Source organism: Mytilus edulis, chromosome 2 (genome assembly GCF_963676685.1).
Source record: "Mytilus edulis chromosome 2, xbMytEdul2.2, whole genome shotgun sequence".
NCBI classification, from domain to species: Eukaryota; Metazoa; Mollusca; class Bivalvia; order Mytilida; family Mytilidae; genus Mytilus; species Mytilus edulis.
In genome coordinates this window covers 74,801,873-74,819,759 of record NC_092345.1, presented here as the reverse complement: position 1 = coordinate 74,819,759, position 17,887 = coordinate 74,801,873, and the positions used below count along the sequence as shown (strand labels likewise).

General features: G+C 31.4%; 1 protein-coding gene across 1 annotated transcript in view; it reads right to left on the bottom strand.

Annotated features, from left to right (window-relative positions):
- Nucleotides 1-5,415: 5,415 nt before the first annotated feature.
- The window catches only part of LOC139511018 (MAM and LDL-receptor class A domain-containing protein 1-like), a 29,156-nt gene continuing 16,684 nt past the window's right edge, over nucleotides 5,416-17,887 (bottom strand). Inside the window, exons 11-20 of the mRNA XM_071297583.1 lie at nucleotides 17,152-17,661; nucleotides 16,030-16,121; nucleotides 13,557-13,686; nucleotides 12,665-12,846; nucleotides 11,133-11,214; nucleotides 9,627-9,721; nucleotides 8,185-8,311; nucleotides 7,570-7,748; nucleotides 6,516-6,612; nucleotides 5,416-5,647 (exon numbers count right to left, since the gene is read on the bottom strand). Of these exons, the coding sequence (XP_071153684.1) occupies nucleotides 5,619-5,647; nucleotides 6,516-6,612; nucleotides 7,570-7,748; nucleotides 8,185-8,311; nucleotides 9,627-9,721; nucleotides 11,133-11,214; nucleotides 12,665-12,846; nucleotides 13,557-13,686; nucleotides 16,030-16,121; nucleotides 17,152-17,661 (1,523 nt within the window). The 3' untranslated portion in view covers nucleotides 5,416-5,618. The remainder of the gene's footprint in view (nucleotides 5,648-6,515; nucleotides 6,613-7,569; nucleotides 7,749-8,184; nucleotides 8,312-9,626; nucleotides 9,722-11,132; nucleotides 11,215-12,664; nucleotides 12,847-13,556; nucleotides 13,687-16,029; nucleotides 16,122-17,151; nucleotides 17,662-17,887) is intronic.

Genomic DNA, 17,887 nt, shown 5'->3' with positions numbered 1-17,887 from the left:
CGTGATTTCCGCACAGGACATATTAGAATGTACACCTTTCGAGTTAGAATGAACACCAATTGCGTTAAAATGTTCACCAATCGTGTTAGAATGTACACCAATCGTGTTAGGCTGTACACAAATCGTGTTAGAATGCACATCAATTGTGTTAGAATGTACACCAATCGTGTTAGAATGCACATCAATCGTTTTAGAATGTACACCAATCGGGTTAGAATGTATACTAATCGTGTAAGAATGTACAATAATCGTGTTAGAATGCACACTAACCGTGTAAGAATATACACCAATCGTGTTAGAATGTTCACTAATCGTGTTGAAATGTATACCGTTCGTGTTACAATTTAAGCCAGTTTTGTTAGAATGTACACAAATCGTGTTAGAGTGCACACCGATCGTGTAAGAATGCACACTGATCGTGTTAGAATGCCAACAAATTGTGTTAGAATGCACATCAATCGTGTTAGAATGCACACAAATCGTGTTAGAATGTACACCAATCGCGTTTTTGAATGCATGCCAATCGTAGAAGAACGCACACAAATCGTGTAAAAATGTTAAACAATTGTGTTATAATGCACACCAATCGTGTTTAAATGTACACCAATCGTGTTATAATGCACATAGATCGTGTTAGAATGTAAACCAATTGTGTCAGAATGCACACAAATTGTTGAAGAATGCACACAAAACGTGTTAGTATGTACACCAATCAACCGTGTTAGAATTCACACCAATCGTGTTAGAAATTTCCCCAATCGTGTTAGAAAATACACCAATCGTGTTAGAATGCACATATATCAGGTTAGACGGCTCATCTATCGTATAAGATTGCATACCAATAGAGATAGAAGTTAATAAAGTGATGACAAAACTAGACGGAGTGACAACAATGCCTTTGGATGAGTTTTAAGTGTTGTAGTGCATTATGTCAAGTCGTTATACTTTATATATTGACAAAAAAAATGGAAGGCTGAAAACTAAAAAAAAGAACAAAAATTTAAAGTTTGAACAATATCGTAATTGTTTTATGTATTGAATTCAACTTTAACTTCAGTGAAACGATTTGCTCTTTATCGTTTTCTCCTTTTAAAAAAAAAACATATTTATTGGTCTGTCGACATGACACACCCGATACAATACTTTAACACATATCATGTGATTTGAACACAGGGAGATGGTTGCGGTCATTAACTTTTATTATGGTCATTTAATTATAGAATGACGATAAAAATTTTATTGCCTTTCTAATAAAGCTCTTTAAAAACCGCGAAGTCATTTGTTAAAACAGAATATTTCGGATAGCTTACATATGACTACATTTCTCTATGCTACAATCTTTGAGACTCACACTCGATATTAGATGGGTTAAGAAGCGTCCATTTCCCTTTGAAGGACCACAAACAAATATTGCTCTTTTTTTAATGACATAAAACTTGCTATTGTAAAGTCATTTACACATATGTTATTGTTATCATAAGATTGTTGAAATGTTTTGAATAAAGGAATGTATCCCCAAATTCAAAACTTTAATTTCTTATTAAGTTTTGTATTTACTATTGGTTCCTTTAGTTTTATCAGCAATTGTACGGTGTAATAGATCCACTTCACAAGGAGTTTGGCCCACGAAATAGCCAAAAATTGGGCCTTAAAATTAAAATTTGAAAAAAACCACATGTAAAATCTTAAATATGTAAATTAGGATACACTTAACTTTTGTTGACTGTCAGAATGTTGATAGCTTCATAAAAAGAATGACAGTTTACAAATTACCTATTTATATATATCCTTATTACAAAGTTTCATGAAATTATGTTGCGTTATATAAGCATTTGTAAGGCATAAATCCTTCTGAAAAACACATCATTTGACCAAAATAAAATTGTTATAAAAAGCTCTATATCAGTGAGATACACATTCGAACAAAAAAAGGATTTCATTTGCAAGCAAATGCTATTTACACAAAAAAACCTTATTAAACAAAGTTACGACGTAGAAAATTGAATTTAGTTTAAGTTAAAGTTTACCTTAGATTGACATGGATCATTTTAGGTTCCTTTTTGTAACAGCTTTTAATATATTTAGTGTGTTTCGGTACTAATACGTCCTTGGCATTGAAACATTTTTGTTTTAAACGTTCCTTATGAAACTTTTTCAAGAAATGCGCTTTGAACGCTTTCAGTTTATTAAATGTTATTTAAAGTTTTAATATCACTGGGTCGATATCGCTGCTGATAGACTATTATTCTTCAAGGGTACCATCAGCTCAGTAGTCAGTGATTCGGTACATACATGAATAACAACACACTTGTCTTCAAATGTCCGTTTACAGATGAAGATTTCAAACTCACTCAGGCAAAGACAATATATCTTCGAACTCTATCGAGGAGAGGGATTCGGACACACAAAATTTATAAAATGATATTTTCATATATTTGTACAGAAGTTTTGCGGTTACCCTAATGCCCTGAACAACCGATATGCTATATCTATGATTCAACTCGCTAGCTAAATGTCTTCGCAGTCTTATATCTCAAGACATTAAAGTACATTTATTATCGGTAATTTAACTAATTGTGTTTTGTTCACGATTTTTACATTTCGAATTTTTTGAATTGTACCATCCATATAAATCAAAGCAGCAGTACTTTAACAATGCTCAAATCTCAATGAAAGGTGAAGAAATCAAATCAAGGTAACAAAAAAAAATGAGGAAATTTAATGAACTCCCCCAAAAGCGATATATGGTTCGTCTAAAGGCTTTTTAAAACTGCAGAACATATTTCAATTTAAATAGATTCTACCCTCCTTGAAGGCATGAGTTAAGAATACACCTATACTTTCTGGTTATCGTGGTGTTTAAAAAAAATGTTTTGAAAAATATTGACAAATTTACAGACTGAAAGTTAATTTCAAAATAAATAACTAATTCAAGATATAAACAGAAAGAATCAAGTGACTGGTCATTATAACCTAGCTCATCTATCAATACTCTTCCTGGTTTTGGTTTTAAATTTGGTACAGATCACCATCATAGCTATAGAGAAAAAGATAAATATTTGATTCCAAATTGATTCATTGGAATAATAGATGGTATCCATACTGCAATGTTTTCGCCATCCAGTCTTTACTGAATTAGTAATTTTACATATTGTAAAACGAGAGGTGATACCAATGAGTCAATCGAAAATCATCAATCAAATGAAACAGACAACACTATGGTGAAATTTAAAAAGAAAATTCCAAGAACAAAATATTACACAGGAAACCAAACATTGAGCAATACGAATTCCATCAATCACGAGAATAAACTATGGTGCAAATGAGAGCTTGTATGTTTGTTCTACACACGTGACAGACTTGGTGATAATGCTAGACAAGATTTGATGATAAATGGTATTAGGTAATGTCATATATAAAGATAAGCAGACGGGACTGTTGTTAGGATGAATGGAATGTAATTGTGGTCGTCGTCAATGTACATTCAATAAAGGCTTACTAAATAATGAAGGCGCTATCAAAACTTTGGAATGGTTGACTTCAACTTTACCACTTGGATCCCTTTATTTAATTGTCCCTTTTGAGCAGTTACATTCTTTCAATAGCCAATATTTAACTGGGTGATGTATACTAAATATGCACCAGGTCTGGAGGGTTGCAAAATTGAAAAAAAACCCAACTGGAATCATTTCTTTTGTCGTAGACCCTCTTTGTAAATTTCTAGAGACAAGCTTTTCGTTGATTGTGATAAATATACTATTCAGTTAAAAATACATTTATATAGTGAAGTAAAATATTTCAGCTTCATTTTCTTTTTCTCGAGATGGATTTTTAAGGGCGTCTGATTCATTGGAAATTAGAAAAAAGTCGGTTCAAAGTGACATATTTGTTTCCGATAAAAATGTCAAATGCCTGTTAAAAAAGATACCCAACTCCGAGGAAAACTCAAAATTAAAAGTTCATAATTAATTGGCAATATGAAAAGCTCAAACACATCAGACGAATGGATAACAATTGTTATATTCCTGACTTAGTACAGGGATTGTCTTATGTAGAAAATAGCGGATTTTGCGTAGTGTTATAAATAACTAAACCTCTCACTGGTATGACATCGCATAACGTCAAACATTTGTTCTGATTAAGATAATCAAGCTTTTGATGTTGTCAGTTACATTTAACGTTTTGTTCAGGAGTTTTATCAAAGGTATGATTTTTCACTTCTTTAACCATATTTTATCACTTGAGATGAATATGCTGTTTTATGCAGCAAAGAGTATTGTTTTGCATGATTAAGAATAATGTTAAGCGTAGACATATCAATTAGTTTATTGCATAACGAGAAGGGTTATTTATTGTAAGCGCCCTAACAAGTATTTGAATATTTGAATATCAACATCTGATTCACGCAAGACCTATACTGGGTAATTTCACAGTTACAGTTATTCTGAAGCACAATTTTGATTGCTGATAAATTAAATGTTAAAACTGTAGAAAGAGGTTTCATAGAGCATTTCACAGACCCAGCAATATAACGTTGTTTAAAAGGACACTTTCAGACTTTAGATATTGCGGTATTTCAGCCCTTTGGCTCACACATGTAGAGTATAAAGGGTTTCCTATTAACTACTCGTGTCAAATTTAAAAGATAGCAGTGTTTTATTAGAGGTTATGAATGGCAAAATAAGATGAGGGTTCTGCCTCTTCTCTTCTTGTCATGTTTTTCTTGATGGTGATGAAGAAAAACCTTCTATTATCTACCATAAACAGCTCAAAGAACAAAAATGTTTTGGTTGTCCGACATTAATTAAAACATATAATCGTCAGTATGTTAAAAACTCAATGAAAAACAACTGAAATTAAAAATTTTTGTAAATCACTTTTCCTGGGAATTGGCCCTTAAGTCTTCTCAATGAAGCAATGTCAATGAATAATTCAAAATAAAAACTACTTATTTAGTGCAGTTGGCACTTTTCTTCATGAAAGTCTCAACAGGGGACCCACCAACTATAAGAGGAAACAACGAAATGACAGAATACAGAAGTGCAACAAAAATCAAACAACAATAGAACATATTCCTGACTTGGTACAGGACATTTTAAGACAAAATGGTGGGTTGATCCTTGTTTTAAATCAGATGTATTCCTTTATCTTACGGGGGTAATGCCCTTTAGATTTGTGAGGCTAACATCTAAAACATAAAGTAAGTATGAAAATAGCTTATACGTATAGCAATTAAATTTCATGTTTGGACAAATTTGACAAATTAAACTTTATATAAATTGTATGAAAGTAATTGCAGTCACTTTAAATTCCATAATCCACTTTTATAGACAATCATAAACATAAATCATGTAAGAAATACCTATTATGTTTTGATCGGTATTCAATTTTTTAACCAAAAAAAACAACATCTCGTCACTTGCAAAATATATATTCTGATAAAGAATTAAATATACACGCATGACATGGATTTACTTATTTACAATCTGCAAGTGCAGATAATGAATTCTCAATGTAAAACAAATACTAGTATGATTATATTAGTCTATTATATTTTGATAAGTCCTTGTTTTCGTATTCAGATATATCCCAGTCTTGTTGTCTTTCTGTAATCAAACCTACTTCAGGTATGAGTCTATATATTGGCCTGTAAGAGAGAACATACTATTTATTTAACAAGAAATGGATGCCACTTTCAGAAGAATACTTAATAATTACAACATATATATATTAATATCAAGGAACTATGAAAGTAGATCATGTATAGCAATTAAATGTTATGTTTGAAGAAAGTTGCAAAACATTTTTTTTTTTGAAGAAGTAGTTTTGTCGTGTATCTGAACTTCTATTCCAATGATACTTTTACATTTTTTTAATTGATTATTAAAGAGACGATGGAAAAAGGAGTGTGTCAAAGAGACAGCGACACGATTTAAAGCAGAGAAAAATCCAAGGCCACCAATGGGCTATTTGTTTCTAAAAATATTATTATAAGCCTGATATATGTGAACAGTTTGCTTATTTGATTTGATTGATTAAACAAACTTAATGAAAATATCTACTTTGATGCGACTGTCATACAAGTGAGAGGTTAACTTAGCTATAAAACCTGGTCAATCAACCATTTTCTACATAAGAAAATGCCTGTACCAAGTCAGAAATATGACAGTTGTTATCCATTCGTTTTATGTGTTTGAGCTTTAGATTTTGCCATTTGATAAGGGACTTTCCGTTTTGACTTTTCCTTGGAGTTCAGTATTTTTTAAAATTTTACTTTATACATAATTATAGGCGGATTGCAATATGTATGTTAATGTGTCAATAAGTAAACTAATGATGTTATCTGTAAAACAAATATGCTCTGATTTTCACCAACTTACAATCTGGAATACAATAAGCAACGTAATCACGTTCAAACATGTAGTAAGATATATAAACCTTTAAAGGTTGCGCTCGAGGAGACATATGCATTTAAGGTTATTTAATTGTTTGACAAATAAAAAAAGAAAGCTTACATGTGCATGCACCAGTAGACAACTGAATGTCATCAATTGCTATGTCCCCTTTGTTTTTCGTTCTGGTTTGGCCTCCTTTGCTTGCTTCTATTTCAATCTGAATACAGAAATGGTAATTTAATTATATTTTATGTCGTTCTTTTCAAGTAAAGTAACAAGCTTAAAAGGACGAAGTTTTAAACGACGGTTTCACTATGCTTTATGTTTTTTTCCCTTCAAAGTTGTTACAAGTAAGCAATATTCATTTTTCAGATAGAAGAGGGACGACAGATACCAGATGGACAGTCAAACACATAAATGGAAAACAAGACAACGCCATGGCTAAAAATGAAAAAGAGAAACAGACAAACAATAGTACACATGACACAACATAGAAAACTAAAGAATAAACAACACGAACCCCACCAAAATCTAGGGTTGATCTCCAGTGCTCCGGATAAATTATCTGTATATTTGAAATGCATAATTATTTGCACTGCTCTTACCACAGCCTTTGAAAAGTAACTTAATACTTCGTCTGCCAAGTTGACATGTTAATTTTGTATTATTCAAATTATAACACTATTCGTTTGTGTGATATTGTCAGCAATTTGTTGATTTAAGTTCGCTCATATGCCCATATAAACACCAATAGTCAGTTATCAAAATTAGGAAAATCATTCAAATTTAATCTCAGCTACATTACATTTTTACTTTGCAGTGATCATATTTGAGTGTTTTCTCTTTATTGAAGGCATCATGGAGACTTTGAAATTAATGACAATGTAAGGTTACAGTTTCTTGTCCTTGTGTGCTGCCAAATATTTGTTACACATGAATAACTCGTACCTCTTCATTTCCATGAAATAATGCATTTATGTATGCACTTGTTGCTGATGTTTAAACTAATTCGGCTGAATGATCAACGTGGTTGAAGAGAAATATTATGTATGGAGCAGTAAATATCTATAAGTGCACTTTTAAAGGGAGTGAACATCCACTTTTAAAACTACATAGAAAGTAAGAACATCAATTGACACATATGCTTAATCTAGCCTGAACAATATATACGTACAGTGATGCCATTCTGATACGACAAATTCAAGCATGCATGGTTCCAACGATTTCCCTGATCTCCATCCTTTGTAAACACAATTTCCCATGTCCCTGAACCTTTTTCTCCTATATAAACTACAAGATTTCCAATATGTGCTCCGTACATATGGTAGTAAAACTCGAGGCAATATTCGGAGGCTGAAATAAATTTAAATGTTTAAATCTTGTTAACTTCTGCACTGCTCTACTCTGATTATAATTGACTAACGCATATTTCAGATTTGTATTTTCAGCATATACATCTTGTGGAACTATGAGTAGGAAAACGGAGTAAATTATACTAATGTGTAGATATATATTTTACGTCGTACGTACGTCGTATTTTTTAGAAGAGGGAGAAAAATTGCAATGGAATAAGCAATGCAATCATCCGATACACGAATACTGTTGTATTTAGTCTTGTTTACAGTAACCAATATTTTTCGAATTTACTTTTTTTTTTAGCTGAATAAAATAGAAAATACGACTGCAATTCAACCATTCACATTCTCAATATAAAACTTGTAAAAAATATTAATATTATTACTCTATTATGACCAATGACAAAAGGATGATAGCCATACATGTTAACTACCTGCTAAAACTGTCCCGTCTGTTGATAAAACAGCAACTTCTCCCGATTCCTTCTTATTTACTTCAATATAAGCATACTGATTGCCGGAATATGCATCAGTTGGTCCAGTCTTTAGTGTTGGTGTGTTCTTATATATGAAAACGGTATTGCATTAGTATAATATCACAGTTAGGTGTATTGATAAAACAGTAATTTATTTTCGGTATGTGTTACAAAATAGTTATAACTAAATTTCAAACTCCAAGGAAAATTCAAAACAGAAAGTCCCTTATCAAATGGCAAATTAAAAAGCTCAAACACATCAAACGAATAGAAAATAACTGTCATATTCCTAACTATGTACAGGCATTGCCTTATGTAGAAAATGATAGATAAAACCTGTTAATATAGATAGCTATCCACTTTAACTTGTATGTTTTTGTTTTATATACTTGATCGATAGTTTTTCAAATGCAAACATTCAAATTTTGTCTATCCCAAATTCATGTATTTGGGTTTGATGTTATATTTGTTATTCTCGTGGGATTTTGTCTGATGCTTGGTCCGTTTCTGTATGTGTTACAGTGTAGTGTTGTGTCGTTGTTCTTCTCTTATATTTAATGCGTTTCCTTCAGTTTTAGTTTGTTACCCCGATTTTGTTTTTTGTCCATGGATTTATGAGATTGAACAGCGGTATACTACTGTTGCCTTTATCTATAGACAAGATAGCTATATATTATATATTTAACAAAACAGATTGATTTTTTTATAAGGATGATAATTATATATTCATAATTCATTGTAATTTTTATACGTATTATGTATAGTCTATAAAAATTCTTTATAGAATGGAAATTTTAGTTTAACTTGTACAATTACTATTTTATACATTGTATATAGTATGGTGATTGTATTATATGTATTACAATTCAATTGGTGATACTTAAATAAAAAAAATAATAAATCTGTATGACATCTCGTATAATTCCATTATATTGAAGACAATTTGTGAACAAAAATAAACCAGACATACTTTAGGTTACAACAGTCAACATTGTGTTATAATCGTAATCGTAATAAGAACAAACAACTAGAAACAAAATGGCATGTACGCACTCTATTGACACAGCACATAAACAACATTTAAGTTTTATCATGCAAGCTATTGTTTTTGGTAATTAATTTTAATGTATTTGTGATTTTTCAATTTCTTCCTTGTTGACGGGACATAAAAAACAGCATTACAAATTCAAAACCAGTTAAAGGGTTCATAATAAATATATTTATTATTAATTTTAAAAGCATAACCAACACATTTGTTTTAAGTATTCACGTTGCCACTTCACGTTGAGCAAACAGCTTTCCATCAATCGTTACAAAATACAAACTTACACATAATAACTAAGTTTATATTGTTTGTATAAATGCATACAATTATTACTGTTTCGTATTACTGTACTAACCAATTGACCAAGCTTCCAATCAAAATCATCATTGCCTTTGTTTCTAAATATGCAGGATTCGTCTAATAACTCAAATCCACAAACAAATAGATCACCTGTGAACATATTTTTCAAATACACTTTTTTCATTGCATGAGTAACATCCAAAACCGAAACTGACGTTTAAATTACACTCGCCTTACTTTAAACAAGCAGCATGGTAGGAAAATCATAAAATATAAAATTCACAATCATAGGAACAGTATATACAGAAGATAATTAAATTCTAAATTTTTTATCACAAGGATAACAGAAATGTTTTCCATAAATTTGTTATTGACTTTCATGTTATTCACATATAAAGATTTCATTGTCAATTACAGAAGATCATCGTTACAAAGATAACTCGAAAAGAATATACTTTACCAAAATAAAATATGTTTAAATAAATTTCTTTTGTAATATAATATAGAAACATTTCTTTACCTGTTTTCCTTGCAACACTTTGAAAGGTAGTTTGACAAATTTAATAAAGAAATGATGTATTTTGATAAGCCCATAACTTGGATCTTGTTTATCATGACTTGTATAAAAATTTCAAACCGTAATACGGTTCGGTCATGTAAAAGATTAACACTAGTCACTAATTTTTGAAGAAAATCACAAATGTTGATAAAGAAGATCCGATGGAGAAACTAAACCGCTTGAGTATTCTGCTCGCCGATCATCTTGGAGCAAATATGCAGGAAAAATTATCCTAACTTACGAAAAGAATGAAAACTTCAAATCATCACCTTCACTGTTTTCGTTTTATTTTATCAAATAGTGGTCATTTATATTTCATAATCATTGAGATTAAGTATAACACAAAGACTTCAAAGTTTTTTTTTATGGAGAAAAGTTTTTGATCTTTATCAGCTTAATTCAGTATTAAACATCTATTATCTATTATCTATTATATAGTTGTCGAATTTGCCCTCCATTAATACTGACATTGTCGCTTTTAATAGGACACTATTTATTACGTTTTTTGAAGATTATTTGTTCGAAATAGAAATGGTTCCCTAAATACTCTAAATTTTCAAATTGTGGATTAAGAGAGCGAAAAGAATATCATTTTAAAGTCACATAATTCTAACAGCATACACAATAGATTAGCGAATATAATAAGAAAGTTCACACGAGGCGCGAGTACAATCTTATTCAAATTTAGTTCAATAGGGACATCACGTTTTTTCTGAAAAAAAGATATAAAGTCGTTTATTTAGTATACAAGTCGGTACATCATTGTATATTCTTTCCTGTCAGTCTTAATTCTTCATACTTCCATTCAAATTAACCAGACAAGTTACTATTTCATGTATTTCTGTTTTTATTTTATATAGTTGAAAAATCGCTATTAAAGTATTCAATTGAACAGTACAGAAAGTGTATGATAGAAATTGCACTGTATTATCTCATCTGATTTACTATATGCACAAGCAAAGTAATGTCTATCCCTAACAAATGAAAGCTGAAGTAACTTACTAGTACATTCTCCAGTCGATAGCACAATTTCGTCAATTGCGATGTCACCTTTATTACCTCCTTTGTCTGCCTTAATTTCAATCTATAAATAAAATAGTTCATCGATTAACAGTTGTATCTCGATCAGACGAATCACGAGTCAAATAAAATCGCACATCCAAAAAAAAATAAAAACCTATAACGAAAACAAAGGAACATAGGGAATACTATATAACAATGATACAGTCGCTCTGAAAATTGCCTCCACAATTTCTATGTATTGTTTTATTTATTTTGTTTTTATTAACAATTATCAATTATGGATTTTTGACGAGACCAATACGTTATATATGGACCTGTTCAGATTATATTGACCAAGGACATAGTCCTGTCTAATGACACTTATTTAAAATAGCTGATTATTTCGAACTTTCGGTAAGTGTATAAAAAGTAAAGGCATCAGTAGTATACCGCTGTTCGAAAGTTATCAATCGATTGAGAGAAAAAAATCCAGGTTACACACTGAAACTGAGGTTAACACATCAACTTGAAGAGGAAAACAACGAAACAACAGAAACAATGAAGTGCAACAAAAAACAAAAACGACAATGCAACACACACAGAAAAAAGTAAAATCACAAAAATACTGAACTTCGAGGAAAATTCAATACGGAAAGCCCCTGATCAAATGGCAAAATCGTACTGTTAAAACACGTCAAACGAATGGACAACAACTGTCATAATCCTGAATTGGTACAGGCATTTTCAAATGTAGTAAATGGTGGGTTGAACCTGGATTTATAGTGCTAAACGCTAGAAACGAACTTCAACATAACAACTGCCATTTTCCTGACTTGGTACAGGACATTTTTAGAATTTGTGTTGGGTTGAACGTGGTTTTGCGGCTAGCCAAACCTCGCGATTTTATGGCAATGTTAAATATAACACTAATATGACAACATTACATGACAGGACTACAGTACAAATTAATGCAAGAACATTCAGTAAAGAGGAATACACAAATAAACATTACAATAGGACATTTCGACATGATAATAGTTTTCAAAGGTACCAGGTTTATAATTTAATACACCATAAATGCGTTTCGTCTACATAAGACTCACCAGTGACCATCAGATCAAAACAGTAAAGAAAGCCAAAAGAGTATAAAGTTGAATAGCATTGAAAAAATTCCATAACGTTGTGCTAAATACGGCTATTCCTGGGATAAGAAAATCCTTAGTATTTAGAATAATTCTTACTTTTGCAAACAGTAAATTTATAAAAATTATCATATAATTGATATTCATGTCAACATGGAAGTGGTGACTAACCACAAAATAAAAACGAACACGTAAATCAAAAAAGGGAAGCACATAAAATAGAAAAAAAGACACATGCATCCACAAGAACAGACGTCCATATAAGATTACAATTTTACCAAGATAAATTTTATTTGACCGTTTAATAGTGTATACTTTATTAGTCCAACTTGCATTAATTGTCTAACACCTTTGATCCCTTAATAAAATTATTATCAACTATATACATACATAAAGATCGGTGTGATATGGAATATTAATGGACGCGAACATCCAGCGATCTCCTTGATTTCCATTGGCAGTAAACACGTTATCCAAACTAGATGCATATCCGTATTCTTGCACCGAAACTGAGAGTGATCCACTGCCAGCTCCTCTCATATGATAATGAAACTGCAGACAATAGTTTGAAGCTGAAACAATAACGTAACTGTAAAACGAATTCTATCTACCGGATTTGCAATAACATGAGCAACACGACGGGTGCCCCATGTGGAGCAGGATCTGATTATCCTTCCGGAGAACCTGATATCACCCCTAGTTTTTGGTGGGCTTCGTGTTGTTCTTTAGTTTTCTATGTTGTGTTATGTGTACTATTGTTTATCTGTTTGTCTTTTTTATTTTTAGTCATGGCGTTGTCAGTTTATTTTCGATTTATGAGTTTGACTGTCACTCTGGTATCTTTTGCCCCTCTTCTTTCGTGTCTCTGTTTTACTTTATAGTACTTTTTGTATTTATGTGAAATTAAGCAGTAAAATAAGTACCATAAATTTTTGTTATAAAAACGAATTAAGAGCTTCAGGAATAAATGACGATATTGTTTAAATCAACTTAATGAATTTTGTGTTTCTGTTTAACATGCGTGAAATGCAATACTTTAATCGGCTGATAATGAAAAAACCCAAAACAGGCTATCCACGTTTTATTCAAACGGAGTACAGCAGAGCGCGTAAAAGAGTGCAATAATATTCAGTTTATGTTTATCTGTTTATGTATCAATGAAAACATTTCTACAGCAATAACACTGTGTGGATTTAATAACGATTTTTAGTGCTGTCAATTATAAGCAGTGAAAATAATTCATGTATATTTCAATCGTATATGTAAAATAAATATAACATACCATCTAGAACTTTGTTCAGTGTTGATAAAATTGCAACCTTATTTTTCCTTTTTTTAGTAACCTCAATATACGCATATTTATCACCAGAGTATGCAGTTGCAGGACCTGTTCCTAATGTAGGTGTTCCTCCCTGTGAGAAAAAAAAAGTCATTTGCTTACAAAATTGTCAGCAATCATAGTGTATTCGTCACCAAGCATAGTGTATTAATCTATTTAACTAGTAGTGTTTGACTTAGTGTCAAAAAGTCACAACAATGCACAAACTGTTGAATGTTTGCCTAAGACAAGTCTAGAAATAATATTGCACAAACCTCATTTCAATGAATTTCACATTGAACCACCTAACAATATCATTATTCATAAAAGAAAACTTAGATTTATCAACAAATTGGAAATTTAAAAATCGGAAAGATCAAGTCTTCCTGTTTTTTTATAGACGTTTGATTGAAGATAACTATAAATCATTTTGCAATATCAAGGTCAAAAATATGCAAACTATATTTTTATCAAGATAGTACAATACATGTTTTATTGATAAATCTGTAAATTTAGTCACATTTACTTCATGTGTGTGTTTATTTTATGTTAAAGGGTATAATGGCACCTTAAAATACAAAGAATAAGGAAATCAAAATGTTCCAATTAAAATTTTCAAAAACGCCTTAAAACGCGAGCGTATTACTAGCAAACGTTTACAATGAGGCATTGTTTTCTAGACGAAAAACGAAAGGACGCGTATATACAAGAAACTGTGTGTTAAATATTTTGTCGATAGCATGATTAAAGTTGACCCTGGACACAAAAATAGCTTCATGAGTTAAAAAAAAGATACTCCCTAAAAAATATAAAAAATATAAAATTCAGGGGCAATAGGTGTGAAACCTGTACTTTGATTATTGATTTACAAAAAGAAGACCCTATATCCGACATAAGTTGTTACAATAATTATCGTCATCGGAATAAGCCTTAGTTTTACTGAAGGAGAAAAGGGACAAAAAAGAAGTAAGAGTATTTGTTTTGTAAAATATTTGTTTCTTGTGGTTGTGGTTTGTACAATTCTCAAGCAGAGATATTTATAATATCAGACTGAACGGAATAAAATAAGAATAATTTATACAAAAAGTGTATTGATTCGGTTGACCTATACCGAAAAAAATAGTAAAACATATTTTGTTGTTAAAAATGACGACATTTATTTGATGCTTTTGTTAGATTGATGGTCTTCCTAGATCACAACATACCTTTGGCAACGGAGATTTGTGAATTTTTGAATATTATTCCCAAACACTCACATATTTCACATTTCATGTCTGAATTTATGTCTGTGTAACGTCTATAGTCTATTTTCAAAATTGCAAGTCTGCAGCATTAATCGTACTTTTCTGGTAAAAATCACTAACATTTTCTATGCTTTAAGGTGGTACCCAACACTTTCACTAAAATTAATTTGGCTCGTTTAATTTTCATAAAATTTTGCCAAAGTATTTACTTTGACCCTTAAACAAAAATATAAAAATTTCAAAAATTTTGAACCAACCGTTTTGTCAGAAAAATTACACTGGTTATATAGCACTTTGACAAAAACCAATTTTGTTCATCAAGAAGCTTAATATTCCTTTTACAACACAACGTAATTAAAACGTTTAGCTGACTTTACAGAGTTATCTCCCTGTAGTGTTAGGTACCACCTTAAGCAACATTTTTCTAGTGCAAGTAAGATTAGGTAACACCTGCTTATTTCTACAAAACTAACGATAAATTGTTAAAAAAAAAGATAGTGTTCCCCTTTGTTTTGACATTATAAACAAAGTTGAACTAAAATGGCAGCACTTTTCTTGCTGTATAACATGTGCATTAGAAAATTAAACCATTTCAGAATTTCATTTGAAAAAATACGTATACATGCATCAAGTAAACTTGACCTCTTCTCAAACTTGATCATATAAAACTGTTAGATCTTCTAATTCAATGACCCATGCTTAATAGACCTGGTGAAAATGATAATGTCAGAATGAAAAAGGAAATAATGTAGATCATATTTTTCCAGCTTTTAATAAATTTACAGAGTAAAAGAGATATCAATCTAAAATAAAAGTACGATTACATTAAAAAAGATTAAGAAGTGGATATTATGATTTGAAATGGGAATTAATTGAAAATTCATAAATTGGTGTTTCCAATTGTAAAATTAATAAACAAGTACTATGAAAATCGTATATAAAATCAAAGATAAAAAAAGTAAAATCAAGGAAAATTCTTAAACGGAAAGTCCCTAATCAAATGGCAAAATCAAATGATAAAACACATCAAACGAATGGGCAACAACTATGCTATTCCTGACTTGGTACAGGCATTTTCAAATGTAGTAAATGGTGGATCGAACCTAGTTTTAATGCGCAAAACCTCTCACTTGTATGACAATTGCAACAAATTGCTACATAACACTTCTAGACATAATTTATTGTATACTTACTGTTTGACCAAGCTGCCAATCAAAGTCGCCGTTGTTTGAATTTTCAAATATGCAATCATCTTCTGATGACTCAAATCCACATGAATATGAAACTATTAAAATAATTTATGCGATTGTAATAGATTAAGTAATATTAAGATGGTATGTTTAATGCTGTTCATCTTATAGAATCACAGATGTATCTCAAAATCGAACACATTTTTAAAAACCTAAAACAAAATTAACGCGTTGGATTTCAAACGTTCCAATAGGCCAAAGATATGCACATGTTGGTATCAAGTTTTATTATTCCTAGGATTGGGATTTTCTCTGTTTTGCCTTTTGTAAATTACCAAAAATATGTGTACCGGGCAAAGTCTTGTCATTAACAAAACGTCCTACAGAAGACATTGCACATTATTTCTATTGACTTTTCAATATTCGAATGGCATTAGCTTGTAGTATTTACATTACTTATTAATGCAATTGTTAAATGGAGAGCAGTTCCTTTGACGAAAATCATTGTCTAAATACAAATCGACAAAAAAGATAAAAATCACCATTTCCAAGAGAAATTTTACAAACCAATCTGAGTTAAATGTATGTCAACATATGGTCTTGCATTGCGCTTTAAACAATATCTCAAGAAGTTGAGCACTAAGTTCTCCACACATTAAACTGGTCACATTATTGTGTATGTCCGACAAAAGGCTCATGTATTCTAGTGATTGAAGTTGTTGATTGCTGTCTATCACAATGCTTTTTTCATTCTTTTATTTTATATTTGAAAATTGCCTTTCTCTTATGAGTTCTTTTAAATATATTGAAATCTAGGAAACTTTTAAAGCTTACTATACAGTATAATAATTGGTCATTGCTGAGAGGTGAGCACTGACATACATTCTTAGCGATAGTTGCCACACTCGCAATCATACTATATCACAATTTGATATAAGCAATCCACAAAACATTACATCGAAAACTAAATATTAAGCATCGGAATCAATTAATGACTTTTAAATTTTTAATAAACTATAACGTGTTAAACAGAAAATTTGAAAATGAAATGGGGAATGTGTCAAAGAGACAGCAACCCGACAAGATAGCAGACAACAACCGAAGGCCACCAATGGGTCAGTTTACCTGACGTCGAAGTAACTCCTGGATTTGTTGTTGTAGTTGGCGTTGTAGTTGTTGGCGTTGTTGTGGTTGGCGTTGTAGTGGTTGGCGTTGTAGTTGTTGGCGTTGTTGTGGTTGGCGTTGTAGTGGTTGGCGTTGTAGTGGTTGGCGTTGTTGTGGTTGGCGTTGTTGTGGTTGGCGTTGTAGTAGTTGGCGTTGTAGTGGTTGGTGCTGGTGTTGTTGTGGTTGGCGTTGTAGTGGTTGGCGTTGTAGTGGTTGGCGTTGTAGTGGTTGGTGGTGTTGTAGTAGGCGTTGTTGTGGTTGGCGTTGTTGTGGTTGGTGTTGTTGTGGTTGGTGCTGGTGTTGTAGTTGGTGTTGTTGTGGTTGGTGTTGTTGTGGTTGGTGTTGTTGTGGTTGGTGTTGTTGTGGTTGGTGCTGTTGTTGTTGGCGTTGTTGTGGTCGGCGTTGTTGTAGTTGGTGTGGATGTTGTTGGCGTTGTTGTGCTCGTTGTTGTTGTACTTGTTAAAGGACTTGCTGTCAAAAGAATAATACATTGTTATCCACAGTGGTATCATATTTAAAATAAATCCTGTTCTGATCATTGTCATTTTGGTAGTTATTTTTATTAAAATCAAATGCATGTTTCTCACAGAACTGAATCAAAAGTAAAAGAAAAAAAAAACATTTTGCAAGTTTCTTTAATTTCACTTTCAGACATTTAGATGATGTAATGTCACTCAATAACCCAATGTCTGTAAGT